At 45.0% G+C, this 22,054-nt stretch overlaps 1 protein-coding gene across 1 annotated transcript in view; it reads left to right on the top strand.

Annotated features, from left to right (window-relative positions):
* The first annotated feature begins 257 nt into the window (after positions 1–257).
* The window catches only part of mboat1 (membrane bound O-acyltransferase domain containing 1), a 35,207-nt gene continuing 13,410 nt past the window's right edge, over positions 258–22,054 (top strand). The window contains exons 1-3 of the mRNA XM_056237137.1: positions 258–562; positions 9,341–9,486; positions 16,793–16,870. Coding sequence (XP_056093112.1) covers positions 410–562; positions 9,341–9,486; positions 16,793–16,870 — 377 coding nt within the window. The 5' untranslated portion in view covers positions 258–409. The remainder of the gene's footprint in view (positions 563–9,340; positions 9,487–16,792; positions 16,871–22,054) is intronic.

Genomic DNA, 22,054 nt, shown 5'->3' with positions numbered 1-22,054 from the left:
ATTCATTAGCCTATTTAAAAATCAAAACAAAACAAAAAACTAGAAATTAAATAGCCGGTAAATATTTAAATAAAAGCATTGAATTAGATTGTATCCAATGTACTAACATACAAAGCGCGTGAGTGTGAAACACGTGATATCTCGTTGCTGAGAAGTGACTCACTCTCGAGTCTCGACCGACTGCTTTAGTGCATCTCAAGCGAGCTGTCGAGTAACACACACACACACACACACACACACACACACACACACACACACACACACACACACACACACACACAGCTGACTGACAGCTCCAGCCACGCCTTCTGTCACTTCAACACACGCAACTTTACACAGTGTTAGCTCGTGTGTTCATCATGCTGGAGTTCTGATACACGACTCTCTCACCCGGGATGTTTGGCCGTCGATGGTCGATGTGTGTGAGGTGATACTGGGATACTGGGATACACTGATCTACACCATGCAGAATGAGGAGGAGAACACGGACACCGCGTTTAGAACCACTGGGTGCTCCTGGTTGAGTCCGGTCAGCGAGCGGGTCGGCGTTCCTCTGGATCAGGTAAAGCTGGCAGGACTCGGAACACATCGAGCTATGACGACACTTTTAAATCTGGGGTTATAAAGTAAACAGTCATTAAGAGTGGTCTTTGCCAGACCAGTAACACGTAGCATATAAAACTTGTATCTCAGATAACTATCAAAGAAACGATATTCACGGTGTAGGAGAACTGGTCTCGCATGTTTCTCTCCAGTTCCAGCACATTCTGGAGTTTCTCGCTGATGAATGTGTTTGTGGGGTGAAAATTACACATATTTTGGATTAAAGGAATATGTCTTAAGCCTTGTATTTTTTAAATACGTTTTATTAATAAAGTAAAGGCATAGAACCAGTTTATTTGTAGTGCATTGACAATAGTTTTATATAATTAGTTTATTAATTAAATTAATAAAAAGACAAAAATACCTTGAGATATGTTTGGTATTTGTACCTGAATTAATTTAAAATTAATTTGCTATATTTCAGATCAATATAGTTGTTTTTCTTAATTTTAATTAACAATAACTTTATTCTCATCTGAATTATAAATAATTTATTTCTGAATAAAATAAAACTAACATTAAAAAAGACTAGTGCTGGGGAACGCTTAAATTTTTTATCGCATTGTTACGCGCAAGAGTGAATAATGAATTCCAAAGTAGTGTATTGCGCACTTTTGATTTAAATGTACTGCTATATGTACACAAAAGTGCAATAACATGTGGTTTGCAAAAACTTTAAACAAATAAGCTGCTTTATACCAGCAGTATTCCCTTTACACAGCAATACAATATTTATTGTAAATCTCAACTTAAACATTAACGTAATCAAATCGAATATTAAAACAAAGCTATGCCACTGCCAGGGCATTACCTTTTATCTAGCTTGTTAAAACGAGTCCAGTTTTCTTGTTTTTTTCCTGAACAGGTATCAACAGGTGTCTTTCATCAGTAAAGAGTCATGTAGTCAGAGGTCATGACCACTACTACAGATATAAGTCGACCAACGTTACTTCGCTGATCTATCTTAGATTTGGTCATGACATGGTTTCCCACGTACACTAAGATTACATTAAACAGATGTAAAGCCCAATTTATACTTCTGCGTCGAACTCACGCCGTAGCTGTGTACCTGCTGTGTGTAGCTGCGTATCCTGACGTGCACCTCTCCAAAAATGTAACAATGCGTCAATTCTACGCGTACCGCAAGCGCTGTGATTGCTAGAACCGCTCCCCGGGTTTCACATGCATGCTCCCTCTGCATGTGTGTTGCGCGTCAAGGGGGACAACGACCCAGAAGTAATAAAAACCAACGCGTAGTCTATAGCGTAGAGGCTCCGGCGTAGGTCCGACGCATTATAAATCAGCCTAGAGTGAGGTGAAGTGGTCGAGCACAGGTGCAGCGACAAGCGGGTGCGTTTCTGTGAGACTGTTGCGGTCAAGCTCGCCTCACGCACGCGCCCGCGCCCGCCATTAATTAATAAATGCGTTAACGCGATAATAACGCGATAATAACGCGTTAACTTGCCCAGCCCTAAAAAAGACATTTTATTTTATTTTTTAATCAGTGTAGAACAGTGGTCTCAAACTCGCGGCCCGCGGGGTGATATTTTGTGGCTCCCTACTTGACTTTAAAGTTTAATGTTAGTGCGGCCCATCGTTGCGTGTGTCGCGTTTTTTTTTCTTATCCTTTATGGGCTACCATAGATAGTCTCGTGACAGCTTACGGGTGGGTTTGTTGTCAATAGTTGTCATAGACAACTGCGAAGTACAAACATACTGCGCCTGGAAAAAATGAGCGCGTCGCTTCAATTATGAGCGCGCTTGCCGCGCGCCTACATTTGAAATAATGAACTTGAGCGCGCAAAATATGTGAGCGCGATATGTGAACGGCCCCTTGACGAGCTAACACCAATCAGGCCACGGGCTACTGGCAGCTCGCGAGCGACGTGTTGGAGACCCCTGCTCTAAAACAATGTGAGAATAATCATTTTGAGCTTGTAATATGTGTCCTACAGGTTGATAAGAAGGTTTGCTTTGATTTGTGCAAAGTCAGTAATTTGCCTGAGACACTATACATGTGTAGAAAGAACTCAATAAGACGGGCAGACATGACTGCAAATATTTGTATTTCAAAAGCAATAATTGTTTTTCTAAGTATAATAAAAGGAAATGTGCCTTCCAAAAAAACAATCAATATCATATTGAAAATAAAAAGGACATGAGCAAATATAGAATCACAAAGATGTTGTGTATAAGGAAAAGACAAAGAAAGTTTGTAAAATGAACTTCAACTGTCAGAAGGACAGCTCATGAAGAACCAATCATGTACAGAAAGGAATGTTCAAATTCAGAGGAACAGTTCAGAAGAAACGTTAATAATAAATATTGAGAAGATTGGATCAGTTGTGCTCCTTTTTTGGAATACTTGAATACTATTTTTTTGTGGAATACTTGATGCGGCCCCGCCTGACCCCGACTCCACCTCCAGCGGCCCCGCCTGACCCCGACTCCACCTCCAGCGGCCCCGCCTGACCCCGACTCCACCTCCAGCGGCCCCGCCTGACCCCGACTCCACCTCCAGCGGCCCCGCCTGACCCCGACTCCACCTCCAGCTGCCCCGCCTGACCCCGACTCCACCTCCAGCGGCCCCGCCTGACCCCGACTCCACCTCCAGCGGCCCCGCCTGACCCAGACTCCCCCTCCAGCGGCCCCGCCTGACCCCGACTCCCCCTCCAGCGGCCCCGCCTGACCCCGACTCCCCCTCCAGCGGCCCCGCCTGACCCCGACTCCACCTCCAGCGGCCCCGCCTGACCCCGACTCCACCTCCAGCGGCCCCGCCTGACCCCGACTCCCCCTCCAGCGGCCCCGCCTGACCCCGACTCCACCTCCAGCGGCCCCGCCTGACCCCGACTCCCCCTCCAGCGGCCCAGCCTGACCCCGACTCCCCCTCCAGCGGCCCAGCCTGACCCCGACTCCCCCTCCAGCGGCCCCCAGTTAAGCTGAGTTTGAGACCCCTGATGTAGAATGTGTAACTTTAGAATAAACAGATTAGTGCTCTGTTTGAGGACACGAAATGAAAACCAGTGCGATATGATGAATGTCCACAAGATGGCGCCCACACACTGTGTTTAATGGACTGGATGAATAGATAAGACACACTACACTACACACTACACACTACACTACACTACACTACACATGACACACTACACTACACTACACATGACACACTACACTACACACTACACTACACTACACACGACACTACACTACACACTACACTACACACTACACTACACACGACACTACACACGACACTACACTACACACTACACACGACACTACACTACACACTACACTACACACGACACACTACACTACACACTACACTACACACGACACACTACACACTACACTACACACTACACTACACACGACACACGACACACTACACTACACACTACACACTACACTACACACGACACACTTCACACTACACACTACACTACACACTACACTACACACGACACTACACTACACACTACACTACACACTACACTACACACTACACTACACTACACACTACACTACACACTACACTACACACTACACTACACACGACACACTACACACGACACACTACACACTACACACTACACTACACACGACACACTTCACACTTCACACTACACACTACACTACACACGACACACTACACACGACACACTACACTACACTACACTACACACTACACTACACACGACACACTACACTACACACTACACTACACTACACACTACACTACACACTACACTACACTACACACGACACACTACACACGACACACTACACACTACACACTACACTACACACGACACACTTCACACTACACACTACACTACACACGACACACTACACTACACACTACACACTACACTACACACGACACACTTCACACTACACACTACACTACACACTACACACTTCACACTTCACACTACACACTACACTACACACTACACACTACACTACACTACACACGACACACTACACTACACACTACACACTACACTACACTACACACGACACACTTCACACTACACACGACACACTACACACGACACACTACACTACACACGACACACTACACTACACACTACACACTACACTACACACGACACACTTCACACTACACACTACACTACACACGACACACTTCACACTACACACTACACTACACACGACACACTTCACACTACACACTACACTACACACTACCCGCCAGACTGATGTTCATCTCATACTTCTGCAATGTAATTAAGTTTGTACCAAGTCAGTCAGTCAGTCAGACATGTTTATTTATAAAGCACATTTAAAAACAACAGCTGTTGGCCAAAGTGCTGTACAATGTATAAACAGGTATCCATAAGACATAGAACAACAAATAAACAATACACAAAGCACAAAACAATGCAATACCACTACAGCCGCTTATGACCGTAAACAGCAATAAATAAATGAGTTTTAAGCAATGATTTAAAATCAGTGTATGTAGGTGCAGACTTTATGTGTAATGGCAGATTGTTCCAAAGCTGTGGGGCGGCCACTGAAAAGGCCCGATCTCCTTTTAATTTTAAACGAGTCCTCGGAACAGTCAACTGTAGACTACTGGATGACCTGAGATTTCTAACAGCATTATGATGAGTTGAAAGGAGATCCGAGATGTATAAAGGACCTAGTCCATGCAATCCCTTATAGACAAACAACAGCGCCTTAAACTCAATACGTTGTTTAACTGGGAGCCAATGAAGAGAGAACTGGTGAAATATGCTCTCGTTTCCTTGTTCCTGTTAACAGTCTTGCAGCAGCATTTTGGACAAGTTGAAGACGTGACAGTAAAGACTGTGAAACACCCAAGTATAGTACATTACAGTAGTCTAACCTTGATGAAATAAAAGCATGTATCACAGATTCCATGTCTCTGGGTGTTAAAATTGCCTTAATTTTTGCAATATTCTTTAACTGATAAAAACAACTTCTGACCACACCATTTATCTGTTTATCAAAAGTCAGAGTTGAGTCAAAAATAACACCCAGATTGCGAACATGTGTATGGATATTTGTAGTTAAAGGTCCCAAATTACTGGCGACCAACTCTGTAAACTTAGATGAGCCAAAAATTAAAACTTCCGTCTTGGATTCATTTAACTAAAGGAAGTTGGCGGATATCCACTGTTTGACGTCCCTCAAACAGTCAAATAAACACTTTAAGCCAGAATCGTCATTTGAGTGTAAAGGAACGTAACACTGAGTATCGTCTGCATAACAATGGTAAGATATATTATATTTACTAAAAATAGTATACAGCGGAAGCATGTATAAAGAAAATAAAACAGGACCCAGGATCGAGCCCTGCGGAACCCCATATTTAACTGGTTCACGAGGTGATAAAAAACTACCTATCTCTACTGAGAAGGTTCGGTCCTTTAAATATGAAGCAAACCAATTCAAAGCACAACCTTGAATCCCTATTTGCTGTAAACGATTTAAAAGAATGTCATGATCGAGAGTGTCAAATGCCGCGCTAAGATCCAGCAGAATTAAAACAGCACATTTACCAGAGTCGACGATCAAAAATAAGTCATTTAAAACTTTAAGTAGTGCAGACTCTGTGCTGTGTTGTGGTCTGAAACCAGACTGATATTTATCCAAAACACCATATTCCTTTAGGTAGGAAGAAAGCTGATTAAACACAACCTTCTCCAAAACTTTTGATAAAAATGGTAATTTAGAGATGGGACGGTAATTATTCAAAACTTTTGGATCTAAGTTTGGCTTTTTGAGCAGCGGCTGCACAAGTGCATGTTTAAAATAGGATGGAACTATCCCACTAACCAAACTACTATTGATTATTGACAATAGGCTCGGACTAATAAAATCAAGTATATCTGACATAAGGCGAGGATGGACAACATCAAGTGAGCAAAAGGTAGACTTCATTTGTCGAAAAATGTGTTGCAAATGACTATGAGACACTGGAGAAAACTCTGATATATTTGTAAAAATCTGTAACGATGTAGACTGCGGTAGGTCCAAAAGAGAATGGGAAAAGCATGATCTTATAACATTAATTTAAGGAAGTTTTCACAGGCCGTAGCAGAGGGATCAGGATATAAATTAGAAATCGGATTCAGCACATTATTTATAGTATTAAATAGTATTTTTGGACTGTGTGCATTTTTAGCAATAAGCTCTGAAAAATATTTTGCTTTTGCAAACTTAGCAACTTCTTGATATTGGATCATACAGTCTCTAACGCATTCATAAGATATTTGTAATTTGTCCCTCTTCCACTTCCTTTCTGCTCTTCTCCATTTTTGTCTAATAACCCTCATCATTAAGCCAAGGGTGAACACAAATTCTAGTTCTCTTCAATTTAAGCGGGGCAACAACGTCCAGTATATTTGAACATAACATATTAAACATATTTACTAACTCATCTGGCTTTACTCCAAGACAGTTTGACTCAATTTCATGAGTTTTTGGGGAACTAATATAAGCATCCTGGAATTTTTCAGATGTAGATGAGTTAAAAGAACGAGCAAACCGGGCTACCGGCACATAGAGTGGTTCAGGGCTCGGAACATCTATATTAAAAGAAATAATCAAATGATCAGACATAAAAAATTCTTTGACAACTACGTTGCTGACTGAAAAGCCATATGATAAGATCAAATCAAGTGTATGCCCTTGCTTATGAGTAGGACCAAGAACAGACTGTGTGAGATTAAAATTGTCAATAATATGTAAGAATTCTTTAACCATAGGTTTAGAAGGGCAACAAACATGTATATTAAAATCGCCCAGTATCAGAATCCTATCTGCATTTGGCACAACAGAAGATAAAAAGTCAGAAAATTCACTTATAAAATCCTTATTATACTTTGGGGGTCTATAAACTAATATACATAAAATTGAATTACAGCCATCCTTCTTAAATAGCTGTGCCTCAAAACTGGAAAACGGTTCTGTGGCAGATAGACGGCATTTAAATTGATCTCTATAAATAGTAGCTAAGCCCCCACCGCGACCAGCTGACCGTATTGTATTAAAAAATGTATAATCTTTAGGACAAGCTTCAGTGAGTGGACCAAGTTCACCGGCATTTAGCCACGTTTCAGTTATAAATAGAAAGTCGAGCCCAAGAGATAAAATAAGTTCATTAATTGTGAATGTCTTGTTTGAGATCGATCTTACATTTAGTAACGCCATCTTCACTTCATTGCAGTCTGTTTCCTGATGTATGGTTTGACGGTAGCGTGCTTTAAAATCGTGTTGCTGCAGCAACGATGAATATTCCAATGAACGAAGATTGCAGAGATTCACTCCTCTTCTGCAGACGCGTAGTCTTGACGGCCTTCTTGACGATGGCACTGATCGTGGTTGATCCAGGTAGGCAAAATCAGGACAGTGCTTAGAAGAATACAAAACCCGGCCATGGTCGTAGCTGGAAGCCAAACACACAAGATTCATGTGAATCGGGCCTGCGCGTGGCGAGGCACGGAGGGTCCTCCTCACGCGTACCAACACACCGCCACGTGTTCCCCGTCTTCTATACCGTTTCTTCCTCTGATGGTGTTCGCAGACTGGTAATCGACATATTTCAGATGGCAGGGAGGTCAAGAAAGGTGGATCAGGAATCTTGTACCCCCCGTGATTCGGGTCTGAGAAAATTTCAATAGTCCTTTGAATGTTGAGGAGAAATAAACGATCATAAACAAGCGCTGTGGTAATTTTTTGTGCGGACAGACACACAAACAAAACGAGTAAACTCAATAAAGAGGACATAAACAACAGATGACGGCTTGCCGACCACACTGGCGCCATCTTGGAAAAAAGTCAAGTCACCTTTATTTATACAGCGCTTTTTACAACACAAAAGTGTTTCAGAGCAGCTCTACAGAGATAACCGGAGAATACTGCAACCGAGTTTATCTCTGCTGTACAGCAGATCTAGAAGACAATAGCGTCACAGTCCAGCATAAGTAAATTCAGTGATGGTTCATTTCTGTTGTATTTTTTTTTTATTAATTTAGTTCATTTATATATATATATATATATATATAGACGCTCTGGAGAAACCGTGATGTCGTCGTCCAGCTCAGCTCAGTTCTCATATAATGCTGTCAACGCAGGAGATCAATAATATTATTGGATATTAAATGTCCCTAAGCAGCCAAAAGCCAGAGGCGACAGTGAAGGAACCGAAACTCCATCAGGGACAGAATGAAGAATCCCTCGTGAGAAACCAGACTCCGTCTCAGTTCCTCTGGCCAACGAGCCAACAGTGTGTGATTATGATAATGATCCAGGCATTACAGGTCAGAGGTCAGATTGATCAGAACATTCAGAATATTCTCCAGTTCCTCTGGTTGAGGATCAGCCGGTGTGGAGACGAGTGTGTGGAGGATCAGTGTTTCGTGGTCTCCGCTTCACAGGGGAGAGTCTAGGTGACAGACAATAAGTATTTGAATATTTTAATTAATAAAGTTGTCACAAATCTGTTTTTTGCTTCGTGATTATAGGGTGTGGAGTGTAGATTGATGTGGGGAAAAAGGAATTAAGAATAGCATAAGGCTTGCAACATACCATAATATAAAAGAAGAATGAAGGGGTGTGAAAACTTTGGCAAGGCACTGAAGCAGTGAAAGAGACTGTGCACCATAAGGGCAGCATATAAAGAAAACATAGTGGGACAGAGACATGAACCATTCTGAGCTGTTTCTCACTTCTTCAGGTGAATTTCATCGCCTGCCAGGTGTTCGGGCTAGCGGTTGCGTTCTGGTTCCGGCTCGCTCTCGGGCCGCATCGAGTCTCCGCTGAGCTTCGGCATACGGTCGCTGTCGTGTTCGGCGCTGCGATCCTCATCTTCTGCTTCGGCTGGTAAGGACACGCCTTGTCTGTGGGAAACTATCTATCCATCCATCCATCCATCCATCCATCTATGTATCTATACAGTATATCTATTCATCCATCCATCCATCCATCTATGTATCTATACAGTATATCTATTCATCCATCCATCCATCCATCCATCTATGTATCTATACAGAATATCTATCTATCCATCCATCCATCCATCTATGTATCTATACAGTATATCTATCTATCTATCCATCCATCCATCCATCCATCTATGTATCTATACAGTATATCTATTCATCCATCCATCCATCCATCTATGTATCTATACAGTATATCTATTCATCCATCCATCCATCCATCCATCCATCTATGTATCTATACAGTATATCTATCTATCCATCCATCCATCCATCTATGTATCTATACAGTATATCTATCTATCTATCCATCCATCCATCCATCCATCCATCTATGTATCTATCCATCCATCCATCCATCTATGTATCTATACAGTATATCTATCTATCTATCCATCCATCCATCCATCTATGTATCTATACAGTATATCTATCTATCCATCCATCCATCCATCTATGTATCTATACAGTATATCTATCTATCCATCCATCCATCCATCTATGTATCTATACAGTATATCTATCCATCCATCCATCCATCCATCCATCTATGTATCTATACAGTATATCTATCCATCCATCCATCCATGTATCTATACAGTATATCTATCCATCCATCCATCCATCCATACAGTATATCTATCTATCCATCTATATATATATACAGTATATATATATCTATCTATCTATGTCTCTATCTATGTATGTATCTATATCTCTATCCATCCATCCATCCATCCATCCATGTATATATACAGTATATCTATCTATCTGTGTATCTATATTTCTATCTATCTATCTATCTATCTATCTATCTATCTATCTATCTATCTATCTATATCTATTTATCTATGTATCTATATATCTCTCTATCTATCTATTTATCTATGTATCTATGTATCTATCTATCTATATACACTCACCGGCCACTTTATTAGGTACACCTGTCCAACTGCTCGTTAACACTTAATTTCTAAGCAGCCAATCACATGGCGGCAACTCAGTGCATTTAGGCATGTAGACATGGTCAAGACAATCTCCTGCAGTTCAAACCGAGCATCAGTATGGGGAAGAAAGTTGATTTGAGTGACTTTGAACGTGGCATGATTGTTGGTGCCAGAAGGGCTGGTCTGAGTATTTCAGAAACTGCTAATCTACTGGGATTTTCACGCACAACCATCTCTAGGGTTTACAGAGAATGGTCCGAAAAAGAAAAAACATCCAGTGAGCGGCAGTTCTGTGGGCGGAAATGCCTTGTTGATGCCAGAGGTCAGAGGAGAATGGCCAGACTGGTTCGAGCTGATAGAAGGGCAACAGTGACTGAAATAACCACTCGTTACAACCGAGGTATGCAGCAAAGCATTTGTGAAGCCACAACACGCACAACCTTGAGGCGGATGGGCTACAACAGCAGAAGACTCCACCGGGTACCACTCATCTCCACTACAAATAGGAAAAAGAGGCTACAATTTGCAAGAGCTCACCAAAATTGAACAGTTGAAGACTGGAAAAATGTTGCCTGGTCTGATGAGTCTCGATTTCTGTTGAGACATTCAGATGTTAGAGTCAGAATTTGGCGTAAACAGAATGAGAACATGGAACCATCATGCCTTGTTACCACTGTGCAGGCTGGTGGTGGTGGTGTAATGGTGTGGGGGATGTTTTCCTGGCACACTTTAGGCCCCTTAGTGCCAATTGGGCATCGTTTAAATGCCACGGCCTACCTGAGCATTGTTTCTGACCATGTCCATCCCTTTATGGCCACCATGTACCCATCCTCTGATGGCTACTTCCACCATGTCACAAAGCTCTAATCATTTCAAATTGGTTTCTTGAACATGACAATGAGTTCACTGTACTAAAATGGCCTCCACAGTCACCAGATCTCAACCCAATAGAGCATCTTTGGGATGTGGTGGAACGGGAGATTCGCATCATGGATGTGCAGCCGACAAATCTGCGGCAACTGTGTGATGCCATCATGTCAATATGGACCAAACTCCCTGAGGAATGCTTCCAGCACCTTGTTGAATCTATGCCACGAAGAATTGAGGCAGTTCTGAAGGCAAAAGGGGGTCCAACCCGTTACTAGCATGGGGTACCTAATAAAGTGGCCGGTGAGTGTATATCTATATACAGTGGGGAGAACAAGTATTTGATACACTGCCGATTTTGCAGGTTCTCCCACTTACAAAGCATGTAGAAGTCTGTAATTTTTATCATAGGTACTCTTCAACTGTGAGAGACGGAATCTAAAACAAAAATCCAGAAAATCACATTGTATGATCACTGATGCCCCATGAGGTGAGATCTTGCATGGAGCCCCAGACCGAGGGAGATTGACCGCCATCTTGAACTTCTTCCATTTTCTAATGATTGCGCCAACTGTTGTTGCCTTCTCACCGAGCTGCTCGTCTATTGTCCTGTAGCCAATCCCAGCCAAAATCATACAATGTGATTTTCTGGATTTTTGTTTTAGATTCCGTCTCTCACAGTTGAAGAGTACCTATGATAAAAATTACAGACTTCTACATGCTTTGTAAGTGGGAGAACCTGCAAAATCGGCAGTGTATCAAATACTTGTTCTTCCCACTGTATATATCTATCTATACAGTATATCTATCTATCTATCTATCTATCTATCTATCTATCTATCTATATATATATATATATATACACTCACCTAAAGGATTATTAGGAACACCATACTAATACTGTGTTTGACCCCCTTTCGCCTTCAGAACTGCCTTAATTCTACGTGGCATTGATTCAACAAGGTGCTGAAAGCATTCTTTAGAAATGTTGGCCCATATTGATAGGATAGCATCTTGCAGTTGATGGAGATTTGTGGGATGCACATCCAGGGCACGAAGCTCCCGTTCCACCACATCCCAAAGATGCTCTATTGGGTTGAGATCTGGTGACTGTGGGGGCCATTTTAGTACAGTGAACTCATTGTCATGTTCAAGAAACCAATTTTAAATGATTGGAGCTTTGTGACATGGTGCATTATCCTGCTGGAAGAAGCCATCAGAGGATGGGTACATGGTGGCCATAAAGGGATGGAGAAACAATGCTCAGGTAGGCCGTGGCATTTAAACGATGCCCAATTGACCATTCGCAAAAGCCACGCCCCCTAGTTATTGTTGCTACGCCCGTCAAACAAATGGTCAAACACGACCAGCGCCACAGATTGCCATGACGGGAAGAGGTGCGTCAGTGACCTTTTTTGGAGCAAAACCTCCGCGATATCCTCCAGATCGAGGCAAAAGGGGTTACAGTATGCAGTGGAGGGATATATTCAAAATATAAAAATACGCAATGAAGGAGACACGACTACTATCGAGGCTAATAATGCTCTCAAGCTCTCAAACCGGTCTCAAGCGAAATCTGAGAAACCCCATGACCTGTAACGTTACCTCAAATGCAACCAGCACAGCCTTGAAGAAGATTCTATAAGCTGTTTCAGTGGCTAATTGTTTGGAGTTAGAAATATATAACTCGAATATATATCTGATATATATATATATATAGAAATATATATCTGATTTTGCCTCAGATACAGGATTATTCATTCGCTTTAACAAGCAGGTTGTTCATTACCACGGCAACCGCTTGCGTGTCATGCTGAATGCGATTTTCGTGTTTAAAAAGTAACTATACATAATAGACGGAAAGATGCAGATAACCATACATTATTTCTATTCGTTACGATATTGATATGAACTGATGTTGTCAAGTAAGTTAAGCTTCATGCGTTCCCCGTTGCGAACGTGCACTCCTCTAACGTTAGTCTTAACTGTAGTCTACAGGTGCTGCTGCTCATTTCCCCCCGAAAATATCATGTTAACAACAACACTTTAGAAAACGTACTTCCTTTGTGGGTCCTCTTGATCTGCTTTCTCCATGTGTCTTTGACTAATCTCATTGTGTCACAGGTACAAGTACAAAAACAAGGAAGAGAACTCAAGTGCAAAACAAAGAGGATTTAATAACAAAAACAGTACAAACACAAATCAAAAACCCACGAGGGGGAAAACATAATAAATGAACATGAAACCAACACTGACTCTGAACATATGAACATCGACAAGGAACTGGGAAGACGTATGACAACGAACCGACAAAGACTGCATACAAGAGGAGACTTAAAAAGAGAACAAATCAAGAGGGAACAGGTGGAACAACTCAAACACTAATCAGGTAACGAGGAGGAGGGATCAACAATCACAACAGCACATGGCACAACATAACAACACCCATGTGCAACACAAGACAGGACAGGCATGTGACATAACCCCCTCCCTACGGAGCGGCTACCAGACGCTCCATCAGGCTAGGGCGGGGCAGGAAGGAAACATCAAGGCGGAACGGAAGGGACTGATCGGAGGGACTGAAGGGATAGACCAGGGCGGGACAGACCAGGGCGGGACGGGAGGGACAGACCAGGGCGGGACAGGGACATCGGGCGGCCAGGGCGAAACAGAGAGTCCATAGGGCGGTGAGGGAGAAACACAGAGTCCATAGGGCGATGAGGGAGAAACACAGAGTCCATAGGGCGGTGAGGGAGAAACACAGAGTCCATAGGGCGGTGAGGGAGAAACACAGAGTCCATAGGGCGGTGAGGGAGAAACACATAGTCCATCGGCCGGCCAAGGCGAAACACATAGTCCATCGGGCGGCCAGGGTGGCGAAGAGCCCTCGGGCGGCCAGGGCGGAGCAGATCTTTCGGGAACAGACACCGGCTCGGGAACAGACACTAGAACAGAAACAGTCACAAAGACAGACACAAACACAGACACAAACACTGGGTCCGGCACCGACATGAGCTCTAGCTCTGGAACAGGCACTGGCTCTGCCTCCGGCTCAGGAACAGGCACTGGCTCTGCCTCCGGCTCAGGAACAGGCACTGGCTCTGCCTCCGGCTCAGGAACAGGCATAGGCTCTGCCTCCGGCTCCGGAACAGGCACTGGCTCTGCCTCTGCCTCCGGCTCAGGAACAGGCACTGGCTCTGCCTCCGGCTCAGGAACAGGCATAGGCTCTGCCTCCGGCTCCGGAACAGGCACTGGCTCTGCCTCTGCCTCCGGCTCAGGAACAGGCACTGGCTCTGCCTCCGGCTCAGGAACAGGCATAGCAGAGACCGGCCTCTCCAAGATCCGAGTCAGACGCTCCAGATAGTCTGTCACAACTTTGGCGGCCACGCCAAAAGGGATCTCTGGCTCTGTCTCAGACTGGACAGACGGGACGTGAGCAGTCTCTCGCTGGGCAGACGGGACGTGAGCAGTCTCTCGCTGGGCAGACGGGACGTGAGCAGTCTCTCGCTGGGCAGACGGGACGTGAGCAGTCTCTCGCTGGGTAGACGGGCGTCTCCTCCTCCTCCGTCCATGACGGCGAGAAGCCGGCCCAGAACAGTCTTCCACCGGTCCAGGATCGAAGGGGGGCCAGGATGGAGAGTGATGTTGACCCTCCTCTCGACCACCTCCTCCTCCTTTACAACCTCCCCGGGTCCCACGAAAAATTACCTGGCGGGTCCCCCGAAAATCTCTCCTCTCCCGCTCCTTGGCTGGGGAAGAGAAGTCCGAAAACCCCCCGCTGGAACCCAGGTTTGGCGGAGTCCTTCTGACACCGCCGATCGGAGAGAATTGGGTTGATCCAAATGTGGAAATGATGTAATCTGGGCAATCCAAGTCGTCGTCATCAATATACCTCCAGCAAAAATCCTCCATGCTGCTGAGTTCTCAAAGAGGTCGGTTCGTTCTGTCACGTGTACAAGTACAAAAACAAGGAAGAGAACTCAAGTGCAAAACAAAGAGGATTAAATAACAAAAACAGTACAAACACAAATCAAAAACCCACGAGGGGGAAAACATAATAAATGAGCATAAAACCAACACTGACTCTGAACATATGAACATCGACAAGGAACTGGGAAGACGTATGACAACGAACCGACAAAGACTGCATACAAGAGGAGACTTAAAAAGGGAACAAATCAAGAGGGAACAGGTGGAACAACTCAAACACTAATCAGGTAACGAGGAGGAGGGATCAACAATCACAACAGCACATGGCACAACATAACAACACCCATGTGCAACACAAGACAGGACAGGCATGTGACACATTGTCTCAGTCTCACGCACGCTGCACGCGAGTTAACCATGTTCGACACATTTAACTGGGAGTGGGGCCGTCCACACTGTTTTTATCCATTGTAGGGACAGCGCACGTTGTGTTTTCGGCTTTTGAAACGGAAAGAACACAACTCCTCCAGACAATCTCTCGGGGTATCTAGTGTCCGATTTACAAACGCCGTGGGCGCACCGCTTCACCATCTTGCTTGGAGTCAATGTTTGACGGACCTGCTCACATAGTAACGGTTGCTATGATGTGTGATTGGACAATAGCCGTTTTGGGGGAGGGGCCTGCGAACGGTCAATTGGCACTAAGGGGCCTAAAGTGTGCCAATAAAAAAAATCCCCCAGACCATTACACCACCACCACCAGCCTGCACAGTGGTAACAAGGCATGATGGATCCATGTTCTCATTCTGTTTACGCCAAATTCTGACTCTACCATCTGAATGTCTCAACAGAAATCGAGAGTCATCAGACCAGGCAACATTTTTCCAGTCTTCAACTGTCCAATTTTGGTGAGCTCTTGCAAATTGTAGCCTCTTTTTCCTATTTGTAGTGGAGATGAGTGGTACCCGGTGGGGTCTTCTGCTGTTGTAGCCCATCCGCCTCAAGGTTGTGCTTGTTGTGGCTTCACAGTTGTAACGAGTGGTTATTTCAGTCAAAGTTGCTCTTCTATCAGCTTGAAACCCTAGAAATGGTTGTGCGTGAAAATCCCAGTAACTGAGCAGATTGTGAAATACTCAGACCGGCCCGTCTGGCACCAACAACCATGCCATGCTCAAAATTGCTTAAATCACCTTTCTTTCCCATTCTGACATTCAGTTTGGAGTTCAGGAGATTGTCTTGACCAGGACCACACCCCTAAATGCATTGAAGCAACTGCCATGTGATTGGTTGATTAGATAATTGCATTAATGAGAAATTGAACAGGTGTTCCTAATAATCCTTTAGGTGAGTGTATATCTGTCTGTCTGTCTGTCATGTGTGTACTTGTGTAAGTGAACTGACGTGTGCTGTGATCAGATGTTCAGCATGTTCTCGCTGTGACAGGTATGCTGTGCATGTCTTCCTCCTGGTCTTGGCTTGTTATGGTATAATGATCACAGCCAGTGTCCACAATCTTCACAGGTGAGCAGCAAATACGCTTTCTGCCTCAGAACTGCTTTATTAATACTGGCCGAAAACTGAAACCACATACTGGAAATTATTATTTTAATTTATTTTCTTTAGTATAAATTAATCATTTTAAATATTATATCCTTTTAAGTTTTACTTAAAGGCAGGGTAGTTGTTATGCTGGTTGAAATTCTCTTCACATCCTGATAGCCATCAACAAGTGGTCTAAGTGAGGGATAATGTACATCCAGCCAGTTGTTATCTCAGAATAAACCCGATAGGGTGATCAGGATCAAGGGGGTTTATTCTGAGATCACACACACACACACACACACACACACACATACCTGAAGGGTTTTTGTCTGAGATCACACACACACACACACACACATACCTGAAGGGTTTTTTTCTGAGATCACACACACTCTCTCTCTCTCTAGCTGTCCATCGTGTACGATGATGACGCTTGCTCCAGGGGGTGGGGGTGGGGGTGGGAGGGGGGTGGGTTTAGCGACCTTGCCGCTGGTGCCACTTCTCATGGGCGTTGAGTCCGATCCTTGAGCCGCACACTCGTCCGCAGATGGAGCAGGGGAAACCAGATACCAGGGGGGTACCAGCCGCCCACTGGTGTCTCTTGATGCGCCTCTCGGATCGTCGGTCTTGGTTGGTTTGATGTATTTGAGAGATTGCAGTTGCACAGGTGACATGCCAGGGAGGTCTGTCGAGTGCCAGTGATTCAAGCTGCGTGAGGGGAATGCTCGCTCTCTTTAGGATGTCCCTGATGTAGTCCTTAAAGCGCCGCTTTTGCCCTCCAGCGGACCGCTTTGCGCCCATTAGTTGACTGTAGAGGACTTGGCGGGGCAATCGGTGTTCAGGCATGCGTATGGTGTGCCCTATCCAGCGCAGATGTTTTTTGGCAACAGCTGCTTCCATACAGATTGAGTCAGTGTTCCTGAGGATGACTGTATGGGGGATTCGGTCTTCCCAGGACAACCGGAGGATCTTCTGTAGGCAGCGAATATGGAAAGCCTCTAGGTTGATGATGTGCTGGCGGTATGGGGTCCATGACTCTACCCCGTAGAGCAGAGTAGAGACACATACCGCATTGTAAACAGCGACCTTGGTACTGACCTTCAGGTTACGGTTTTCAAAAACCCTGCTGCGTAGGCGTCCAAAAGATGATGATGCTTTATTTATCCGGGTGTGTATTTCTTTGTCCAGGGAGCAGAATGAGGACAAAGTGGAGCCGAGGTAGGTAAAGTGGTCCACTGTTTTAAGTGGAACACCGTTTATGTGAAAACTGGGGGGTGTAGGGGCGGGGGTAGTGAGGTGGGACATGACCTCGGTTTTTTGAATGTTGACCTGTAGGCCAAAGGATTGGTACAGACGGGATATTGTGTTAAGGGCGTGCTGCATAGAGTCTGGGCTGTGAGCTAAGACGGCACAGTCATCAGCATACTGAAGCTCACAGATTTGGTGGGTCTTTGTCTTTGTGCGGGCCTGGAGCCGACGGATGTTGAAGAGGCTTCCGTCAAGTCGGTATTCCACATGGACACCGTCTTCATGTCCCATGACACGGTGGAAGAGGCAGGTGATGGCAGAGAGGAAGATGTTAAAGAGCACCGGAGCCAAGACACAGCCTTGCTTCACCCCAACGTTTACCTCGAAGGACTCTGACTGGAGTTCTCCAGTGAGCACTCTGGCTTGCATCCCGTCATGCAGTTGCTGTAGGATGCGGAGAAACTTGGGTGGTACCCCAAGTTTGGAGAGGTGTTTCCAGAGCAGTTCACGGTTGATGGTGTCAAAAGCTTTGCTGAGGTCGATGAACACACACACACATACCTGAAGGGGTTTATTCTGAGATCACACACACACACACACACACACACACACACACATACCTGAAGGGGTTTATTCTGAGATCACACACACACACACACATACCTGAAGGGGTTTATTCTGAGATCACACACACACACACACACACACACACACACACCTGACGGGGTTTATTCTGAGATCACTCACACACACACACACACCTGACGGGGTTTATTCTGAGATCACACACACACACACACACACACATACTTGAAGGGTTTTTTTCTGAGATCACACACACACACACACACAAACACACACACACACACACACATACCTGAAGGGGTTTATTCTGAGATCACACACACACACACACACACATACCTGAAGGGGTTTATTCTGAGATCACACACACACACACACACACACCTGACTGGGTTTATTCTGAGATCACTCACACACACACACACACACACACACACACACACACACACACACACATACCTGAAGGGGTTTATTCTGAGATCACACACACACACACACACACACACACACACACCTGACGGGGTTTATTCTGAGATCACTCACACACACACAAACACACACTCACCTGACGGGGTTTATTCTGAGATCACACACACACACACACACACACATACCTGAAGGTTTTTTTTCTGAGATCACACACACACACAAACACACACACACACACACACATACCTGAAGGGGTTTATTCTGAGATCACACACACACACACACACACACACACATACCTGAAGGGTTTTTTTCTGAGATCACACACACACACACACAAACACACACACACACACATACCTGAAGGGGTTTATTCTGAGATCACACACACACACACACACACACACACATACCTGAAGGGGTTTATTCTGAGATCACACACACACACACACACACACCTGACTGGGTTTATTCTGAGATCACTCACACACACACACACACACACACACACACACACACACACACACACATACCTGAAGGGGTTTATTCTGAGATCACACACACACACACACACACACACCTGACGGGGTTTATTCTGAGATCACTCACACAAACACACACACACACTCACCTGACGGGGTTTATTCTGAGATCACACACACACACACACACACATACCTGAAGGTTTTTTTTCTGAGATCACACACACACACAAACACACACACACACACACATACCTGAAGGGGTTTATTCTGAGATCACACACACACACACACACACACACACACATACCTGAAGGGGTTTATTCTGAGATCACACACACACACACCTGACTGGGTTTATTCTGAGATCACTCACACACACACACACACACACATACCTGAAGGGGTTTTTTCTGAGATCTCACACACACATACCTGAAGGGGTTTATTCTGAGATCACACACACACACCTGACGGGGTTTATTCTGAGATCACTCACACACACACACACACACACACACACACCTGACGGGGTTTATTCTGAGATCACACACACACACACACATACCTGAAAGGGTTTTTTCTGAGATCACACACACACACACACACACATACCTGAAGGGGTTTATTCTGAGATCACACACACACACACACCTGACGGGGTTTATTCTGAGATCACTCACACACACACACACACACATACCTGAAGGGGTTTATTCTGAGATCACTCACACACACACACACACACACACACCTGAAGGGCTTTGGATGAGGCGTGGCTTTGGATGAGGCGTGGCTTTGGAGGAGGTGTGGCTTTGGAGGAGGTGTGGCTTTGGATGAGGCATGGCTTTGGATGAGGCGTGGCTTTGGATGAGGCGTGGCTTTGGATGAGGCGTGGCTTTGGAGGAGGCTTGGCTTTGGAGGAGGCGTGGATTTGGAGGAGGCGTGGCTTTGGAGAAGGCGTGGCTTTGGATGAGGCGTGCCTTTGGAGGAGGCGTGGCTTTGGATGAGGCGTGGCTTTGGAGGAGGCGTGGCTTTGGATGAGGCGTGGCTTTGGAGGAGGCGTGGCTTTGGAGGAGTAGTGGCTTTGGAGGAGGCGTGGCTTTGGAGGAGGCGTGGCTTTGGATGAGGCGTGGCTTTGGATGAGGCTTGGCTTTGGATGAGGTGTGGCTTTGGATGAGGCGTGGCTTTGGAGGAGGTGTGGCTTTAGAGGAGGCGTGGCTTTGGAGGAGGTGTTGCTTTGGAGGAGGCTTGGCTTTGGATGAGGCTTGGCTTTGGATGAGGCGTGGCTTTGGATGAGGTGTGGCTTTGGAGGAGGTGTGGCTTTGGAGGAGGCGTGGCTTTGGAGGAGGTGTGGCTTTGCATGAGGCGTGGTTTTGGATGAGGCGTGGCTTTGGGTGAGGCGTGGCTTTGGAGGAGGCGTGGCTTTGGAGGAGGCGTGGCTTTGGAGGAGGCGTGGCTTTGGATGAGGCGTGGCTTTGGATGAGGCGTGGCTTTGGATGAGGCGTGGCTTTGGAGGAGGCGTGGCTTTGCATGAGGCGTGGCTTTGCATGAGGCGTGGCTTTGCATGAGGCGTGGCTTTGGATGAGGCGTGGCTTTGGAGGAGGCGTGGCTTTGGATGAGGCGTGGCTTTGGATGAGGCGTGGCTTTGGATGAGGCGTGGCTTCGGAGGAGGCGTGGCTTCGAAGGAGGAGGATCTCATGCTATCAAAGCTAGCTTGCTATAGGGACGTCCCGCGTGACGTCACGCCATTTGGCGCAGCCATTTTGACGGAATAGAAAATGCTAAACCGCCGGTGATAATACAGCTCATCGCGAAATATTCCTATCATGCCTGAGCGATGCTGTGCAGTTGGATGCGATCAGATACGTGATCATACAATAGGAATATCTTTAAACCGAAAGCTGATCTTGTATTTTATTTGACACTTTTATTAAATCGTCAGAAAGACAGGTTGAGACAGCAGTCTCAATGACAGTTTATCATACTACAGTGACAGTCAGTGTCACTGTAGTATGATAGTTACAAGTATAAAAAAATGTCTATACGCATATTATTTCGTTTTTCTTGGGTCAAACTTATGGAGGGATTATTGGGTCAGATTGAAAACTAAAAGTCTAAAACTAAAAGTCTTAAATGAAAACCAAAAGTCTAAGTTTGAAACTAAAAGTCTAAGTCGAAAATGAATTTGGTATTTAGGATTGGGCATTTGGTATTTAGGATTGGGCATTTGGTCATTTAGGATTGGGCTTTTAGCTATTTAGGATTGGGCTTTTAATCATTTAGCCATTTAGGATTGGGCATTTGAGGATTGAGGATTGAGGAGTGTATGCAAACAAGGAGGCGTGGCCCAAATACTGGAGGCTGGGTTTGAAATGGCTGGTGCAGATGCACCTTATGGACAGCAGAGGGCGCTCCA

The sequence above is a fragment of the Rhinichthys klamathensis genome, unplaced genomic scaffold, assembly GCF_029890125.1.
Source record: "Rhinichthys klamathensis goyatoka isolate OS25496 unplaced genomic scaffold, OSU_Roscu_1.1 h1tg000479l_1, whole genome shotgun sequence".
NCBI lineage: Eukaryota > Metazoa > Chordata > Actinopteri > Cypriniformes > Leuciscidae > Rhinichthys > Rhinichthys klamathensis.
This window is presented reverse-complemented; position numbering and strand designations above follow the sequence as displayed.